Here is a 16587-nt window from a genome sequence, read left to right as displayed (position 1 = left end):
TTTTAAGCACTTCTCCAATGTAGAGTGATTCTCCTGACAGTAGTTGACTCCTTAGTTTCTGTGGTTTTATTGGTACTGTTGTCCTTTAAGAACCAGAAAGAAGTTATCCAGTTAAATTGTTAAAAAGTATAAGAGCATAATGAGAGGAGCAAAATGCTTTTTAGCTTGCACCTATTATTTCAAATATTATCTTGCTTTCCAAATTTTTTTTTGCTACGTGGATGGAGATAAACACACACACACATGCGCACACAACATGCATATACAGAATCAAAAAGCAGTCTTTCCTGCTAACAGTTTGACACAGTATTCTCCAGTTGGAAGAAAAAGATCAAATGCCTTTCCCTTTTGAGGGGAGGAGTACATACTATTGAGAAGTTGAACTCAAGGAACTTTTGAAGCTCAACTATTAAAGCCAAAAACAGTCTAGACAGATCATTTGAAATTTAAGATGTGGTCATTATTGATCCACATCTATAAAACAGTATCTACTGGAATAGGTAGAAATTACAATGAACTGTATAACAGTGACTTATCGTTTATTTAAAAACCAAAAGGCAAGAATCCTTTTTTTTTTTGAGACTGATCCTGAGTATGTGTTTGATTTTAAATTCTAATCAACTTTGTCTTGAGATAAGTGTACAGCAGAAAATTAAATTAACTGAGCTATGTATTTCAATACTTTTGGAATTTCAGAGATGCTGCCTATGGGAGTTGCAATTTCTACATTACACTTCTTGACTGTTTTTATGCAGTAAAGAAGGTAAGTGACTCGTAGGATACACCCAGTGTTGTGCTGGAGAACTTAAGTACAGTGCAAGGAAGACAGGCCTTCTTCCTCAAAGATCTTCCAAGATGTATATGATGTGAGAGGTATCCCATTTCCCTGCCAACATTAGAATGACACTAAACTAGAAAACAGATTATTCTGAATCTGAGTGCTTCTGTGCACGAGTTGGGGGAAAAGCCACTTGAACACAGGGAACAATAAGAAACAGTTTTGTAATTAGGTTCTAAATTCAGAATTCGTTTTGAATGTGTTATGATTTCAAAGAAAAACAAGAAGTAAATAGGTTACTGGTTTCTAAGTTCTCTTTGATTTATGTATTTTATGGGTCTGATTCCCATCAATTCTGTTTACAACAGACATTTCTATAACACAGTAACTGTCAAATACTTTGTTTTTGTATCTTCAAGCATTCAGTTTCTAGTTCAACAGAAGTATTTGAGTAGCCCATTAGTTTGTTACTAGGTTTTATATAATACTAAGTATAGGTCACTACTGCTTTGTCAAAGCTATTTAAAAATAACTCCTGTGTTTTATAACCAGGGCTACTTGCTGTCTTTGACTCCAGGGGACAACCGTCATACCACATTCTAAATAAACAGGGTCCCCTGGAGTCATGTGATGCAGCAGACCCTGGTTATAACACTCACTCCCTTAGGTATATTTCTTGAACATCAGGGCCATGCAAGAAACTAGAATTGTCAGTCAGTAGCCCTTGGATCAAATAAGCCTTCGAAAACATCTCAAGTTTGTGTGACTTGTATTTTCAGAGGCACAAGGAACCCAGGTTTACTTTCTTGTATAATGGAACATGGTGGCTTTCTGAGAATTTTGACAGAAATTTTAGGGGTTAAACTGAGAGACTTAATTAGTATACAACTTCAGAGATTAATTATTATATCTTTTTTCCTATATAAGGCAATGAGGATGGACCTTAATTTGGGGACTGAGTCTAGCAACTCTGTGGTGTATGGAGCTGATGGAGATAGTTGCTGCAGGCTCTGAGACAGCTCCATGAGGCCACAGTTTAGGCAGGTCATGGGCAGAGGAGGTGATCAGGAGATGGGGAGACAGTAGGTATAGATGACCCCTTCTAGTTACAGTTACAGTCCTTGCCAGATGGACCCCAGGGAACTGCTGATGTAGCCAGGCATACTTGTCCTTGACCCTAGGGCTCCCTTCTCTCTGCTCCCAGCACCTTTAAAAAAAAAAGAAGGAAAAGAAGAAGAAGAAACACTTATGAGGGCCTTGGAGATGGTCTACTATAACATTGGCTTTGTTTTTATCAGATGTTATATCCAAAGTTTAATTAGCTATAACTGTAGCTTTTTCATGCTACATTTAATTTTATTCAAGAGACAACAGCTTCTGATTTTACATTTAAACATTTTCTGTTTGTGACTGATTTTGAATATTATTGTATATTTGAAATTTTTATAAATGTATCAATAATTATGTCTTGATTTTAGTAGTGCTTTTTTTTAAGTGCTACTTCTAATAGGATCTCCTTATGAAATTCAAATAATAGAAATTCCCTGCAAACTGATACATTTTATGGTATCATTCTGTTATTTTATTGTGTCACTCTGCTGTTGTATTATTATGTATCATTCTAGTCCAAATACGACATATATTGGGTACTCCAAATTCAAAGAAATAAAATTCATCGTGGATTTGGTCTTGGAGTTAGGACTTAAGCCACTATATTTTATAAAATGAGTTTTTTTTTGTTTGGTGTTATAGCCTTCTTATTTCTCATTCATATTTCAGTAGTTTACATTTTGCGCACTGGGTTTGCAGAATCACCCCTTTTGAACCAAGAATACCTTCTTGATCAAGAATTGTTGCTTACATACTGTCTGGCTCAGTAAGCTGGGAGAACGGTTGTCAGAGGCTGCCAGCTTGTCCTTGTCTCAGAAAATAGATATTGTGCTTATTTTGCTTAGCATGATGCTCTGCGCATTGCAACTCAGAGTGAGGCTACAGAGTAGAAGAGAAAATTCATATATTTTTCCTTACTGAAACAAGGGTTTTTTCCCTCAAAATTTTGCATTTTAGTGTTGATCTCTGGGCTGTCTTTAGTATAGGGAACATTAATCTTTTAATTCAAGACTGTTCAGAATTTGAAAGTGAAGATGTTTATGAAATGTGTGGGATTTGTTTGATATAAACTAACCCATGGTTTCTTTCCTTTATATTATTTATTTAGCAACCATTGGGTTATGCATTATATTTGAAGCCTGAATGATGTTGATCTAATAAACGAGTAGGATTACTTTGAAGGCTTGATTATTTAGATCTTGCATGGATAGGATGACTGATGAAGGAAAATAAAAAATAAAATTTCATTAAAATAAATACTGTTATAGCTAATTTTCCTGATAATGGAAGCATTTAAAAGACATAGCCCACCTCCTTTGAAAACTACTCAATGGAACATAATCTAAATATAAGAATGTTTTTCTGGGGTGCCTCCTGATACTTATTATTAAGAAATTGGATTGGAAACTGTTTCCTTATTTGCATCTTTGTTATTAAAAGCTTTCCTTTGGATTTTAGGCAATGCAGTATGGCTTCCTTAATTTCAACTCATTTAACCTCGATGAATACGAATACTATGAAGTAAGTTTTCAAGGATATTGTTTTTAACTCTTTTATGCATGTTTTACTTCCAGAAGTAGTATTCTTATTTTTTGAAAAATCAAACAATTTAGATGTGTGTAGAGTGAAAAAAACTCAAGTCTTTTTTTCTCTTATTCCTATTTCTGCAGTCCTAGTTCATATTGATTTTTGCATTTGATACATCTTTCCAGAGTGAATGAGTGTGCTCTGGCATTTTTCTTTAATTTTTAGTTTAAATTTTTTTTATTATTGGTGACTTTCATACAGTGATTAAATGAGATAATGTTTGTTAAACCCTTAGCATAGGAGCTGATGAAATGAATAGCCATTATACATCTAATTAACTCTGGAAAATATTTGTTTTTGTCGGAACCTATTGTTTCTGTGAAGTCAAGACACTTTTGGATGCAAATTACAAAAAGTAAACACAAATGGCTTAAATAAAGTGGGGAAAATTTATTGATTTACGTAAATAAAAAGTCCAGGAGCTAGTGTAACTTCACTCATGACCAGATTCAGGTACTCAAGCACTTACCAGAAATTGGGCTGAAGCTAGCTTTCTTCCAAGGTCAGTTCTCCCCAGTTGGGATAAAGATGGCTACCAACAGCTTTGACTTACCCGTTTGATTTACCCAACTCATTGGAAAAGAAAATTCATAGCTCCAGCAGAAGACTCTCGAACTCCTCTCCTTGGCCTGGCTTAGATCATGTCTCTAGCCCTGAACTAGGTTGTGTTTTTGGTGAGTGTGGGGGATGAGTAGGTATAGAATACTTTGGCCATCACAGCAGTGGAATCGGGTCAGCCCTATCAAATCATACAGACCAAGAAAGGTGGGGTGGGGGGGCACAGAGAGGAGAGAATCCAGGCAGGCAAGACCACAGGTGTCCTCTATGTTTTTTAATGTAGTGTACTTTTTTTTAATGTGTAATTTGATTCTCCCATTCTACCTTCCAAGTAGATAATGAGTAAGATGTTATGCTAAAGGTCTTTTCCAGCCAAGAATACTTGTGGAGTCTTGTTTTTTTTTATCCTGCTATAGTTATCTTGAGCAGACAGTCTCACTAATATTGGAATGATTCCACAGACAGCACTTTATTCAGCAGTATCTTGAATCCTCAGATAACTGTTCTTTCACAATCAATTTTTAAAATAACTATTATTTTAAACTCCTAAGTATAACTGAACTATTTTATTGATAAATTGGGTTCATAGTTACTACTAGTCATTACTGTGATGTACCAAACATATAAAAGCATATTGTGTGATTCATTAGGCCAACCCTGCCTTTACTTCTCTGTAATAGCAGTACATTTATAAAGTACAATACACATCAATATTTATTTACCATCTTAACTACTGAATATAATTGAATTATTAACACCATTTTTTGTGCTTCTCCTTATAAAATGAAACATTTAAAATAAAATATACTTTCTCTTTTTAGATAAGCAAAACTAATAAAAACACCAGTTGGTATTCCTTCAGTGTAGCACAGTGATGCCTTTATGCATTTTTTACTAAGGAGTAATATAGGTGCTAATTAGCTTCCCTCTCGCTAATGCGGAAATTGCAGCATTGCGGGAGAGTAGCAGGGTCACCCACAAATGTCTTTTACTTTCAGTGAAACTGCATTGAGACACAGGGTAGCTACAGAACACCCTGGTAGCTTTGTTTAGTCTCTATAAGTATTTTTAGAAATTTTGGATTAGTGTTTTTCATTGATTCCACGATGCCCATTTTATCCTGTTTTGAATAGGAATTCTCTGAATTCAGGATATATCTTACAATCTATGATGCCTGTGATTCAATGAAATCTGTCACACATTTCTCATTAAAGACTCCAAACTTCTGGTTTTACTTCAAAATCAGAACATGTGGCAATAGTAGTCCTCATTCCTGCTTACATCTTTTCGCATGGAATGAACTCATCCATTCCCTTGGCTGATAATTAAGTCAAATAAATCAGTTTTGGGTTACTTGCCTGGCCTATAGATCTTAAGGGAACTCTTGATGTATTTCTTACCTGTTCTTAGGTACACGTATACATACACATACATTGATCTTGTTTTGGTCTTCCCTTTGCAGAAAGCAGAAAATGGAGATTTAAATTGGATAATACCAGACCGATTTCTTGCCTTCTGTGGACCTCATTCAAGAACCAGACTTGAAAGTGGTATGCAAATACATGGGGCCAGTATAGTTTTGTTATTAAAAGTATCCATCCAGTATTTTCTTTTAAAAGAGGCCAAAACTCGACTGTCTTAATTAAGTGTACTTGGACATTTTAGCACATCATTCTGCCTGGATTTTAACTTTTTAAATTTATTTTTTTCACAGTTATAATCAAACTGGTATTCAATCCCCAGTCCAGATACTGTTTCCACCCAGTTACAAGTGAAATTGTTATCCATTGTTTTCTTTCTGCATTTTACAGCATCTGGTGAATTTCTTTATGTAGGTTACCACCAACATTCTCCTGAGGCTTATATTCCGTATTTTAAGAATCACAACGTTACTACCATTATTCGTCTGAATAAAAGGATGTATGATGCCAAACGCTTTACGAACGCTGGTTTCGATCACTATGATCTTTTCTTTGCGGATGGCAGCACGCCTACTGATGCCATTGTTAAAGAATTTCTGGATGTTTGTGAAAATGCAGAGGGTGCCATTGCAGTACACTGTAAAGGTATGTTTCTAGTGTTGGTTAAGAAATGGTGGACGTGAATGTATATGTGTGTAGAAACATACCATACTCGTTTAGATTATATGCAAGGACACATGAAGATGCCTTTGTTTTTTATAGAGTGCTTTTTTTTCCTTTTGTGATTTACTTTTTTTTCTTAAAACCGCTTTATGGAGGTATGACTGGCATAAAAAGGCTGTACATATAAAGAATGCTTTTAAAACCCTAATTTCATATGGAAAGTTTAGTAAATTAAGTTGTATTCATGGGTAATACTACAAAGGCTTATCACATTCATTTATTCATCAAATATCTATTCAGTGCCTACTTTGGTAGGTTCTGACATATGTCAGTGAGCAGAGCAGACTCCAAGAGCTTATCTTTTGGACTTTATATTCTAACAAGTTGCTAGGCTTTCAGCAGCTAGAACAGTGCTTGGCACTTAATAAATATTTATTGAATGAATGTGTAATAACACATTGTATGAATATACTAGGATTTATTTAACTTTTCTCCTTTTGTTAGTTAACTAAGAAGGCAAGGGATACATTTTTGTTAAGAAAAATCTAACACTGGGGAGAAGAAAAACTAAACGGCAAACCTGGGGAATATCAGAAATCTAATCCTGAGAGTTCACACATTATAAGATTCAAATGTCCAGTTTTCACCAAAAAATCTCAAGGAATACAAAGAAACAGGAAAGGATAGCTCATTCAAAGGAAAAAAATGAATCAACAGAAACTGTCCCAAAGAAAGACCAGATGGTAGACTTACTAGACAAAGACATTAAAACAACTGTCTTTTGTTGTTGTTGTTCACCACATGGCATGCAAGGATCCCTGATCAGGGATTGAACCTGTGCCCCCTGCAGTGGAAGCTGATCTCTGCATCACCCTCCGGGTCATACTAACCTTCTTTTGAAGGATGAGCCATGTTTGCAACCAGTTACCTCTGTTGTCCAGTCCTATAGGATCCCTGAAACGTAAAAACCTTCCTTTATTTCATCCTGTTTCTGTCCCCTTTAGTCCAAACTGGCAGTCTTCCAGTGTAATCCCATCAGTATTTTTAGCTTGTGCCGAGATGGCTGATTAAATCCATGGGTAATATCTTTATGGAGCTGATTTTTCAATCATACCCTTGGTATCCAGAACACAGTTTCTCACTTTCTTCAAAATGAATAGGCCTAGAATTTTCTAAGTGTTTAATTTCTCGTTCCTTTTTGCTTAACAATTACTTCTTCAATTCATCTCTCTCGTCTCACATCAGTCAGGAGAAACCAGGCTGCACCTTTAACACTTTGCTTATGAATTTAAATCTCCTTTGCTAATTATCCAAGGTTGTCACGCAGAAGTTCTACCTTCCACAAAGCACTAGAACACAATTCAGCCAGGTTTTTTTTGCCACTTTCTAACAAGGATTGCCTTTCTTCCAGTTTCCATGTGAGTCCACTGGAATCACCATTAACGTCTGTATTCCTCCTACTAACAGCCCCTTCAAGGCAATCTAGGTTTTTTCTCTCTCTTTTTTTTAATTTAACATCTTTATTGGAGTATAATTGCTTTACAATGGTGTATTTATCTAGGTTTTTTCTAACATGTGCCTTAAAACTCTCCCAGCCTTTAGAATTCCAATGCCAAAGTCACTTCCACATTTTTACATAGTGTTTCAGTAGCATGCCACTTCACAAAATTTGTATTAGTGGGATTTTTCCAGAGAAACAACTAGTAGGATGTATATATATAGAGAAGGAGATTTATTATGAGGAATTGGCTTATGTGACTATATAGGCTGGTGAGCATGAAACCTGCAGTGTGGACTGGCAGGCTGGAGACCCAGGAGAGCCAATGGTGCAGTTGAAGTCCAAAAGCTATCTGGTAGAATATTCCCTCTAACTCTGGGAGGCAAGTATTTTTGTTCTGTTCAGACTTTCAACTGATTGGATGAGGCCCACACACATTACGGAGGGCAGTTGGCTTACTCAAAGTCTACCAATATCATCCAAATACACCTGCCAGGTTGACACATAAAATTAACCATCACAGGAGGTAATGATACTAGTCTAGATGAGAGTAAAGGAAGACAGCAGGAACAGAGTGGGAAAAAAAGTCCACGTGCAAATAGGTATAAAAGTAGAGTAGAAAAAACAGTTGGATGAGGGACAAAGTACAAGATGTTAAGCCTGTATTTTTGGAAAGATGGTGGTTCCATTAACTGAAAACCCAGAGTGTAAAACACTGCACTTACTGAGAATCATCGCTTAGAAAGTGATTTTCAATCTTGGCTAAACGTAGAATCATGTGAGGGATTTTAGGAATCTCTGTGTCCAGGCTGCATCACATACCAGTTAAAACTCTCCAGTTGGGCTTCCCTGGTGGCACAGTGGTTAAGAATCCGCCTGCCAATGCAGGGGACACGGGTTCAAGCCCTCATCCGGGAAGATCCCACATGCTGCGGAGCAACTAAGCCTGTGTGCCACAACTACTGAGTCTGCGCTCCAGAGCCCACGAGCTACAACTCCTGAAGCCCTGGCGACTAGAGCCCGTGCTCTGCAACAAGAGAAGCCACCGCAGTGAGAAGCCCTTGCACTGCAACGAAGAGTAGCCCCCGCTCACCACAACTAGAGAAAGCCCGCACACAGTAACAAAGACCCAATGCAGCCTAAAATAAATAAATAATAATAAAAACAAACAAAAAAACTCTCCAGTTGATTGTACTGTGCATCAAAACATGAGAACCACTGTTGAGGGGAGCAGAATCATGGGAAGCTTTTTAAAAAAAATCCTACCTGCCCAACAAAATTCTGGAGCACATGACACCAGGTCTCATTGGTTTGTTTCTTTTCCTAGCTGGCCTTGGACGAACAGGCACTTTGATAGCCTGCTACATCATGAAGCATTACAGGATGACAGCAACCGAGGCCATTGCTTGGGTCAGAATCTGCAGACCTGGCTCAGTGATTGGACCTCAGCAACAATTTTTGATGATGTAAGTGGATGGAGAGCTTTTGTAATTCCTCAGGAACACACGGGTCTGGAAAGTGATGGGAAGTAGAACTTTCCTTAGGCTCCAGTAACAGCAGATAGTCTAGTAGGAGAAAATTGTTTGTATGTATCTTTCTGGAAGGCTGTATTTTGATATTGTTACTTAAATACTGTAGGAAACAGGCAAGCCTCTGGATGGAAGGTGACTATTTTCGTCAAAAGTTAAAGGGTCAGGAGAATGGAAGACACAGAGCAGCTGTCTCAAAACTCCTCTTGGCTGTTGATGACATTTCAATCAATGGGGTCGAGAATGAAGACAAGCAAGAACATGAACTGGTAATCGAACCACCCCCATCACACTGTTGTCATTGCTTTAGATGCTGCTGAGAACTTTTTAGGGCATGGAGAAAATTGTAGATACAAATAATAAAGCACATTTTGAGGGATTATCATCACACATTTTTTGTACTTATTGCCCTCTCTAGAAACTTTTTAGTCAAAATAGTTCAAACAAGGTTATGTGTCCTTAAAACTAAAGTTTATTTTTTGTTTACTCACAAGGCACTGGTGATAAAAAGAGGTATGTGAAATACACTCTTTAGATGGACCTAGTGACACCCCTTTCCCCCATTTTTTTCCTATTTCATGGTAGCTGATTTAGGGAACCCATTGTTCTCAGATGGGAACTTTAAAGAACCAAGAGTTTAGGGGGTAGCAGTACTATATTAAGTGGTGGTAAGTAGATTGTGGAATTTAAAAGAGAGTGTTTTCAATACTGAAAACCCATTATGCCTCTTCACTGTCAAAATGTTTTATAACAAGAGTGCTATTGGGTTCTTTGTCTATGAAAGTCAACTTTTGGTTGTCTTGAATTGTGTCCTGTCCCTTTATTTTGAAAGCAGCAAAATATTGTAGAGTTCATCAGAATGTTGAAGTATATTTATGTGTGTCTGTGTATGATCTTTATGGGTAAATGTAGCTGCTATGCTTCGCTGCATTAATAAGTACAGCTTAAATCATTAGCTCAGTGTTTTTCTACTTACACAGTACAGTGATGATGACGAAATCAATGCAGTGACACAAGGTGATAGACTTCGGGCCCTGAAAAGCAGAAGACAATCAAAAACAAACGCTATTCCCCTCACGTGAGTCTGATTTCCTTCGTGTGGTTGTAGTTATTTAATTTGTGTATAAGGTCCTTCATGAGCAATTTTTCCTGTACATTTTCTCCATGGTTGCATGCCCATTATGCCACTTTGAAATGAATATCTACTTTATTTAAAATCTAAGGGTGTTGCCTAAGAAGCTCTTAACTATCCGTTGTTTATCTCTGTCTCGTGTTGCAACCTCGCTAGCTCGTATAGCTAGGAAAGCACTATGCCGAGTGATTTTTCTCCATGGATAATAACTGTCGGCTAAAAAAATATTCACAGCCTAAAAGTTGAGAGTTATGTTTCATTTGGAGGAAATTTTTAGAACTTGAAGAAGCCCGGGAGGCAGCATCTCAAGTTACCGTGAGAGAACTGCTCCAAGGAGGCGAGGAGGGAGCCAGGATATATAGGAGTTTTGCAGCAAAGGTAGTCTGAATGTCAAAAGATTACTGTTAATAAGAGAAAACAGATATCCCAAGTTAAGGAATTTAGTGCTTTTCTATGTATGGGAAGATGCAAGAGTCTGGGCTCACTGAAATCCGTCCTTTGATATGCACCTCAGCTCTCTGGGGCCAGTATCCATGCTGAGTTTCCTCAGGGCTCACCATGGGGAGTGGGAGTGGCTGCAGTCTGATGGCTGCTAGATGGCAGGTGTTCTTTCCTTCCTGAGTTCCCTCAGGGCTCACCAGCTCATTGTTGGCTTGTGGCTATAATCACTGATGACCGTGACATCCTTTGTTTACTGATACGACACACAGTATTCCATTTCTCATAAACATGTTACATCCTCAAGAGAGTGACAGAAGATATAAACTGTAGAATAACTGTAGATTTGTCCAGAGTTATTAAAATTGTTAATTGCTTTAAATTTACTACCGTATTACACATAATTTGTTTTGATATGGTAAACTTTAATTAGTGGTGACATGGGGGCTTAATGTCATTATTTTAAGTCAACAATGAATTGATTAAACTATATTTTTGTATTAATTTTTCGTTGGAGGAATTTTTCAAGTTACAGAAGCAGGTTTAATATGGAGTTAGGAAGTTGTATAGTTATTGGGTTGTGTGTGTGTCCACTTATACTTGCTTCTGTAAGTGTTAGTTGGGATTCAATCTCATGGAATGTACAGGATTGTTAGAAAGATATGTAGAATCAAAAACTTGACCATTGTACTTTTTTTGGGGGGCGGGGGGCTGGTACACAGGCCTCTCACTGTTGTGGCCTCTCCCATTGCGGAGCACAGGCTCCGGACACGCAGGCTCAGCGGCCATGGCTCACGGGCCCAGCCGCTCTGCGGCATGTGGGATCTTCCCGGACCGGGGCACGAACACGTGTCCCCTGCATCGGCAGGCGGACTCTCAACCACTGCGCCACCAGGGAAGCCCTCTAGGGTATTCTTTAGTAGATGCTCCCACCTATACCAATGGATTCTTTCCTTCTAGTACCTTTCATTGTGGGGTGGGTGTCAAATTTTGCACCGCCCCCCTTTTTTGGTGATGGAGATAGGTCATCTTAGTATTCAGTAAGCATCTTGTAATATGGCAAGGAACTATGACATAGTAAATGGTTATGACAGAGAAGAACAGACCTTTTTAATTAAAAGTAGTTCTTCACTGGTATCTTCTCATAATCTTAAAATCCAAAGTAGAATTACACTTAAGGGATGTGTCATCATGGGCCACTACCTTGGGAGATTCTTAAAAGACCCAAAGTAAAGGAATGAGTTTTCCAAAATAAAATGCCATGTGAATGAAAGGCATCAGTATTGATACAGGCATTAATTAAGCATTCTCTTTGCTGTTTAGTTGTGCATTCAATCAACTAGAATGCTTTAAATAATTTATTTAATTCCAAATGCCATTTTGTTTTTAATTTCATTATAAGTCTTCATTTAAGGTCTTAATGTTCTTTTTTTTTTTAGTTACTATTTTTTAAATTAGTTTATTTTTAATTTATTTTATCTTTGGCCGTGTTGAGTCTTCGTTGTTGCACGTGGGCTTTCTCTAGTTGCGGCAAGCGGGGGCTACTCTTCCTTGCGGTGCACGGGCTCTAGGCGCACGGGCTTCAGTAGTTGTGGCGCACGGGCTCAGTAGTTGTGGCGCACGGGCATAGTTGCTCCACGGCATGTGGGATCTTCCTGGAGCAGGGCTCAAACCCGTGTCCCCTGCATTGGCAAGCGGATTCTTAACCGCTGCGCCACCAGGGAAGCCCTTAATGGTTCTTTTTATTTAGAAATAGTATGGTCCCTCCAAATAATCATTCTGAACACAATTTTAGACAGGAGGGAATAGCTAGTGCCTTAGAGCAGTGCTTCTCAAACTTCAGTGTGCATTTGAGTCTCCTGGGAAGCTTGTTAAAATGCAGATAATGATCAGTGGGTCTTCGGTACCATCTGATTCTGCATTTCTGGCAAGCTTCCAGGTGTTAAAAGATGCTACTGGTCCAGGGACCACACTTGGAATCACAAGCCCTAGAGGATGGATGATTTTGTGGGCTGCTTTTAGTCATGTCCAGGTTTTTTGTCCTGTTTTTAAGAATCTTCAGCATCAGTTTATTTCTCAATAGCTTGTTGCCATCTGTTCAAAAGTCAAGCTGGGAGTCAGGGATGGGAATTCTGCTTAGTCAAAGGTTCTGGAGTTCGATAGGGCTTATAGGAAACTTTCTTTAGTTACTCTGAGTCTGCTATCTTGTGAATATGTTTTATAAGAGTTCAAATCATTTGATGCTCCTTTCTAGAAAAATGAGACTATAAAAGTCTCTTCCGTAGCTCATGGATTTGTGGAAACATAAAAGAAAACAATAAATGTAGACTAAAATTAGAAATATTGTTGGAAACCAGAAGATGACACTAGATGCTATGACATTTATCTTGGTATGTGAGGTTCCCTGGGATGGTAGTTGATGGATGGCTAAATGATAGTAACTAGCAAAGACCAGTGGAGGAAAGACCAGCCTCTGTGCTATCCATTTGCTTAGTTATCTATTTACACCCCACCTTACCCTAAAAGGAGTAAAGAACACTGGCCCTTTGCTCTGAAGCACTCTTGGCATTCTTGGCATGTGTTAAAACAATCTTTCTTTTTTTTTTTTTTTTGGCCACGCCTTGCGGCTTGTGGGATCTTAGTTCCCCTATCAGGGGTGAACCTGGGTCCTCAGCAGTGAAAGCATATTCCTAACCACTGGGACTGCCAGGGAATTCCCTAAAACAACCTTTTACTTGGTAAAAGTTAAAAGAAAAAAAAAAAGCTAGCTCCAGATTCCCTTTAATTGTAATTGTAATCCCCCAAACAATAGAATAGTCCCCAAACCGCCCTCTTCCCATACACACAGTTATGCGTAAACACCCTGAGAGATTTAAGATTAGTCACAGCAGATTTTCCTTCCTTCTCCTTCCTTATCCCTTCCTGCTTTTTCAGACCCTCTTTGCTGTTACAGTCTTCTCATTTTTGCTCTTATTTGTAGCTCTTTTGGCCCTAGAAGAGGAGGTCAACTGGAGATTTCCTTTCCTTCCCAAGTGTTTGTTGTGATTTTAGAAATATTTAAAAGTCCCCTGAGAGAGAGTTTGCAGCAGCAGCTTGGGTTGAAAAATCTAAATTCAATTCCTGCCTCCTGATTTTGACCCATCTGTCAGCATGGACATGAATTTTGCTTCACTGTTGGTACTTAGCCAAATGAAAATGTTAAGAGGGAAAGTTAATGAAAAATATATGAGTACTGGTGATTCTTAAAAGAAAGTTATAGTACATAAAGTAATCCAGTCATTGGTGTCTGTTTTACAGTCAATATTTGGGGAGAATTAAGTGTTAGAAATTGTAAAATTAGTAATTTTTTTTTTTTGCGGTACGCGGGCCTCTCACTGTTGTGGCCTCTCCCGCCGCGGAGCACAGGCTCCGGACGCGCAGGCTCAGCGGCCATGGCTCACGGGCCCAGCCGCTCCGCGGCATGTGGGATCCTCCCGGACCGGGGCACGAACCCGCGTCCCCTGCACCAGCAGGCAGACTCCCAACCACTGCACCACCAGGGAAGCCCAGTAAAATTGGTAATTTTGTCAGAGAGCTTGTCTGATCCTGACTATCATGAGGACAGGAAATTATGTAGCACCATGATCTTGAAGTGATCTTCAGGACATGATGGCAAGTATATTATTGTCTGTGCCAAAACAGATTGGGTAGATTTTGTAACTTCATCCATGCTGCCTATTTTTCTGCATTGTGCTGATGATTTCTGCTAGGTTTATTAGGGACAAAGGAAATGATGCATGAAGAGTGGAAGCGCATCCTATGGGAACAGGTAAAAATACAGATATAGTTAGCCTTGAAAATCCCTTAAAACCACCTTTAACAGTACAGTGTAGGTGGGTGTGTTTCATCATTGAAAAATAATTCTCACGCCAGGAGCTTTACTAGAGGAACAAATTAAAATCTATAAAGCAGACACATGCCTGTGTCAGTTCAGGGCTTTTTTTGTTTGTTTGTCTGGTTGGTGTTGCCTCCTTTTTCTCTGTGATTTGGTTTTCTGTGTGCATATTACGCTTTTTGAAGAATTTCAGTCGCATAGCTATGACTCTAATTTCAGTATCATACAATTAAGTTAACGTGGGGTAGTTATCCAACTAGAGATTGGGTCTAATCTTTCTTTACCAAATATCAAATCGGTTTAAAACTGAAGACAGCATTTTTTTCCAACGTAAAATGGCAAAATTGGATCCCTGTTTCCTGCTCCTTTGCATCGCAGGGTATCTAAAATTCACACGTGGCTTTATTTATTTATTATTTTATTTATTTTGGCTTCCCAATTTGAACATCTGTTCTTTCCCCTTCGCCCCTTTCCAGATGTTCCCTAGCTGTGCTGACCTCTGCACTGTGTAGTGTTGTCATCTGGTGGATTGTTTGTGACTACATTCTCCCCATCCTGCTATTCTGTCTCGATGGTTTAAGAACACAGTAGCCATCAGGACCCTTGACAGATAGCTGCTGTGTAAGTGTCCCATTCCACTTCTCTACTAGCGCTCACCTCTGGTGTCCAGTGTGTTTCTCATGATGCATGTTTTTCTCACTATCAGCTCTTCTAGCTTTGTTGATTTGCCTTTTTTCAAAGGTTCTTATTCTGAATCTTTGCACTTCATGGGTTGGTGGCAGGGAAGGAAGTCTTCTCTGTTACTTTCACATCAGGGATATTAAAAGTAACACGCTTCGTTTAAGATGTGCTTACTCTTAACAGATTTTTTGAAATAGCGATTTATGATGACAATGACGTAGTTTCTTTTTCTTATCAAAAATGTATAGTTAGTTTGGGGTAATGGGGGTGGTTTTCTTTCAGTCAGTTGTCTGTACAACTTTCCTCTGGTTTTCTAGAGTAAATATTGTTAATATATCCTTTCCAATCTAGCAAAAAGAATTTTCCCGCTGGTTTTCTGCTGTTAGTAAAGACTTTATTTTGTAGCCATGAGGTCTAGTGAGCATTGCATCCTTTTTCACCTCTGATTCTGCCATTGTACACGGTGCTCTCTCAGCAGGCACCTGCTTCCCTAATAAATATTCTGTCTTGAATATGCAGAATTTTCTCCTCTTCCTTGTTTCACTTCCTCCCCTTTAGGGAATACAGTTAAGTATAGTTTTCAACACTTGGTGTTGAATGAAAATAGGAAAGCAGAGAAAACTGGAGTCCTTTGTTTATGTTTGTGTTTCCACATGACAGTCACTGTGCTCCTTTTTCCTTCCCACTTTCCTCCTTTCCCAAAAGTAACCAGAATGCTTTTATTAGGTTAATAGAGGCAGAATTTGTATTCTCTTGATATCTTTCATCATTAAATGAATACCTTCACAGTGAAGAGACTCCTTTTCTGCAGAAGAATGTGACAAGAAGCTTTCCCGGGAACATCATGTTAAGACCAAGAGCACAGAAAGGAGGGTGTATCCTGTGAGACTGTGGTTCACCATTACCCTCTTATGTCTAGGCTGCATTCTTTTTTTCTCTGAAACATTTTCTTTAGCTCAAATTTTAAGAATTTCTTGTCTTGTTCCAACTTGGACTTGGGGGTTATAAAGGAATACAAAAGTGCCTCCTAGGATCTCCTCCAAAGTAAAATTCCATTGCAACCAACTCTAGTACTTTGTGGTTCATTGAATGTTTTCAAATGGCTAGAAAAGATTTAAAAAACTAGCAGATGCCATTCTTTTCAAAATTAAGGAAAAAAAAAATTAAGGAAAAGCTGCTTAACATGAACCTATATATGACATTTAAAAAAAAATCTTATTAATAACAAGCTTATTACATAGGCACATATACTGTGTTTCTGATACGGATTATCCCTTTAGGTGTTTTGTTCCTTTACTTCTTTTACCAAGCCTAGATG

General features: G+C 38.3%; 1 protein-coding gene across 5 annotated transcripts in view; it reads left to right on the top strand.

The window, feature by feature from the left end:
* CDC14B (cell division cycle 14B) overlaps positions 1 to 16587 on the top strand; it is a 101231-nt gene that overhangs the window by 72740 nt on the left and 11904 nt on the right. For 3 of the 5 annotated variants that reach the window (XM_082842606.1, XM_082842603.1, XM_082842604.1), the window contains exons 6-12: positions 697 to 763; positions 3347 to 3409; positions 5496 to 5583; positions 5869 to 6099; positions 8943 to 9081; positions 9254 to 9413; positions 10125 to 10222. In XM_082842606.1, coding sequence (XP_082698732.1) covers positions 697 to 763; positions 3347 to 3409; positions 5496 to 5583; positions 5869 to 6099; positions 8943 to 9081; positions 9254 to 9413; positions 10125 to 10222 — 846 coding nt within the window. Of the gene's footprint in view, positions 1 to 696; positions 764 to 3346; positions 3410 to 5495; positions 5584 to 5868; positions 6100 to 8942; positions 9082 to 9253; positions 9414 to 10124; positions 10223 to 15064; positions 15204 to 16587 lie in introns of those variants that run through there. The other 2 variants (XM_082842605.1, XM_082842602.1) reach the window with 1 other exon arrangement.

The sequence above is a fragment of the Leucopleurus acutus genome (assembly GCF_964270905.1).
Source record: "Leucopleurus acutus genome assembly, chromosome: 7".
Classification (NCBI taxonomy): Eukaryota; Metazoa; Chordata; class Mammalia; order Artiodactyla; family Delphinidae; genus Leucopleurus; species Leucopleurus acutus.
Note: the sequence above shows the minus strand (reverse complement) of the source record. Positions and strands in the feature narration are given on the sequence as shown.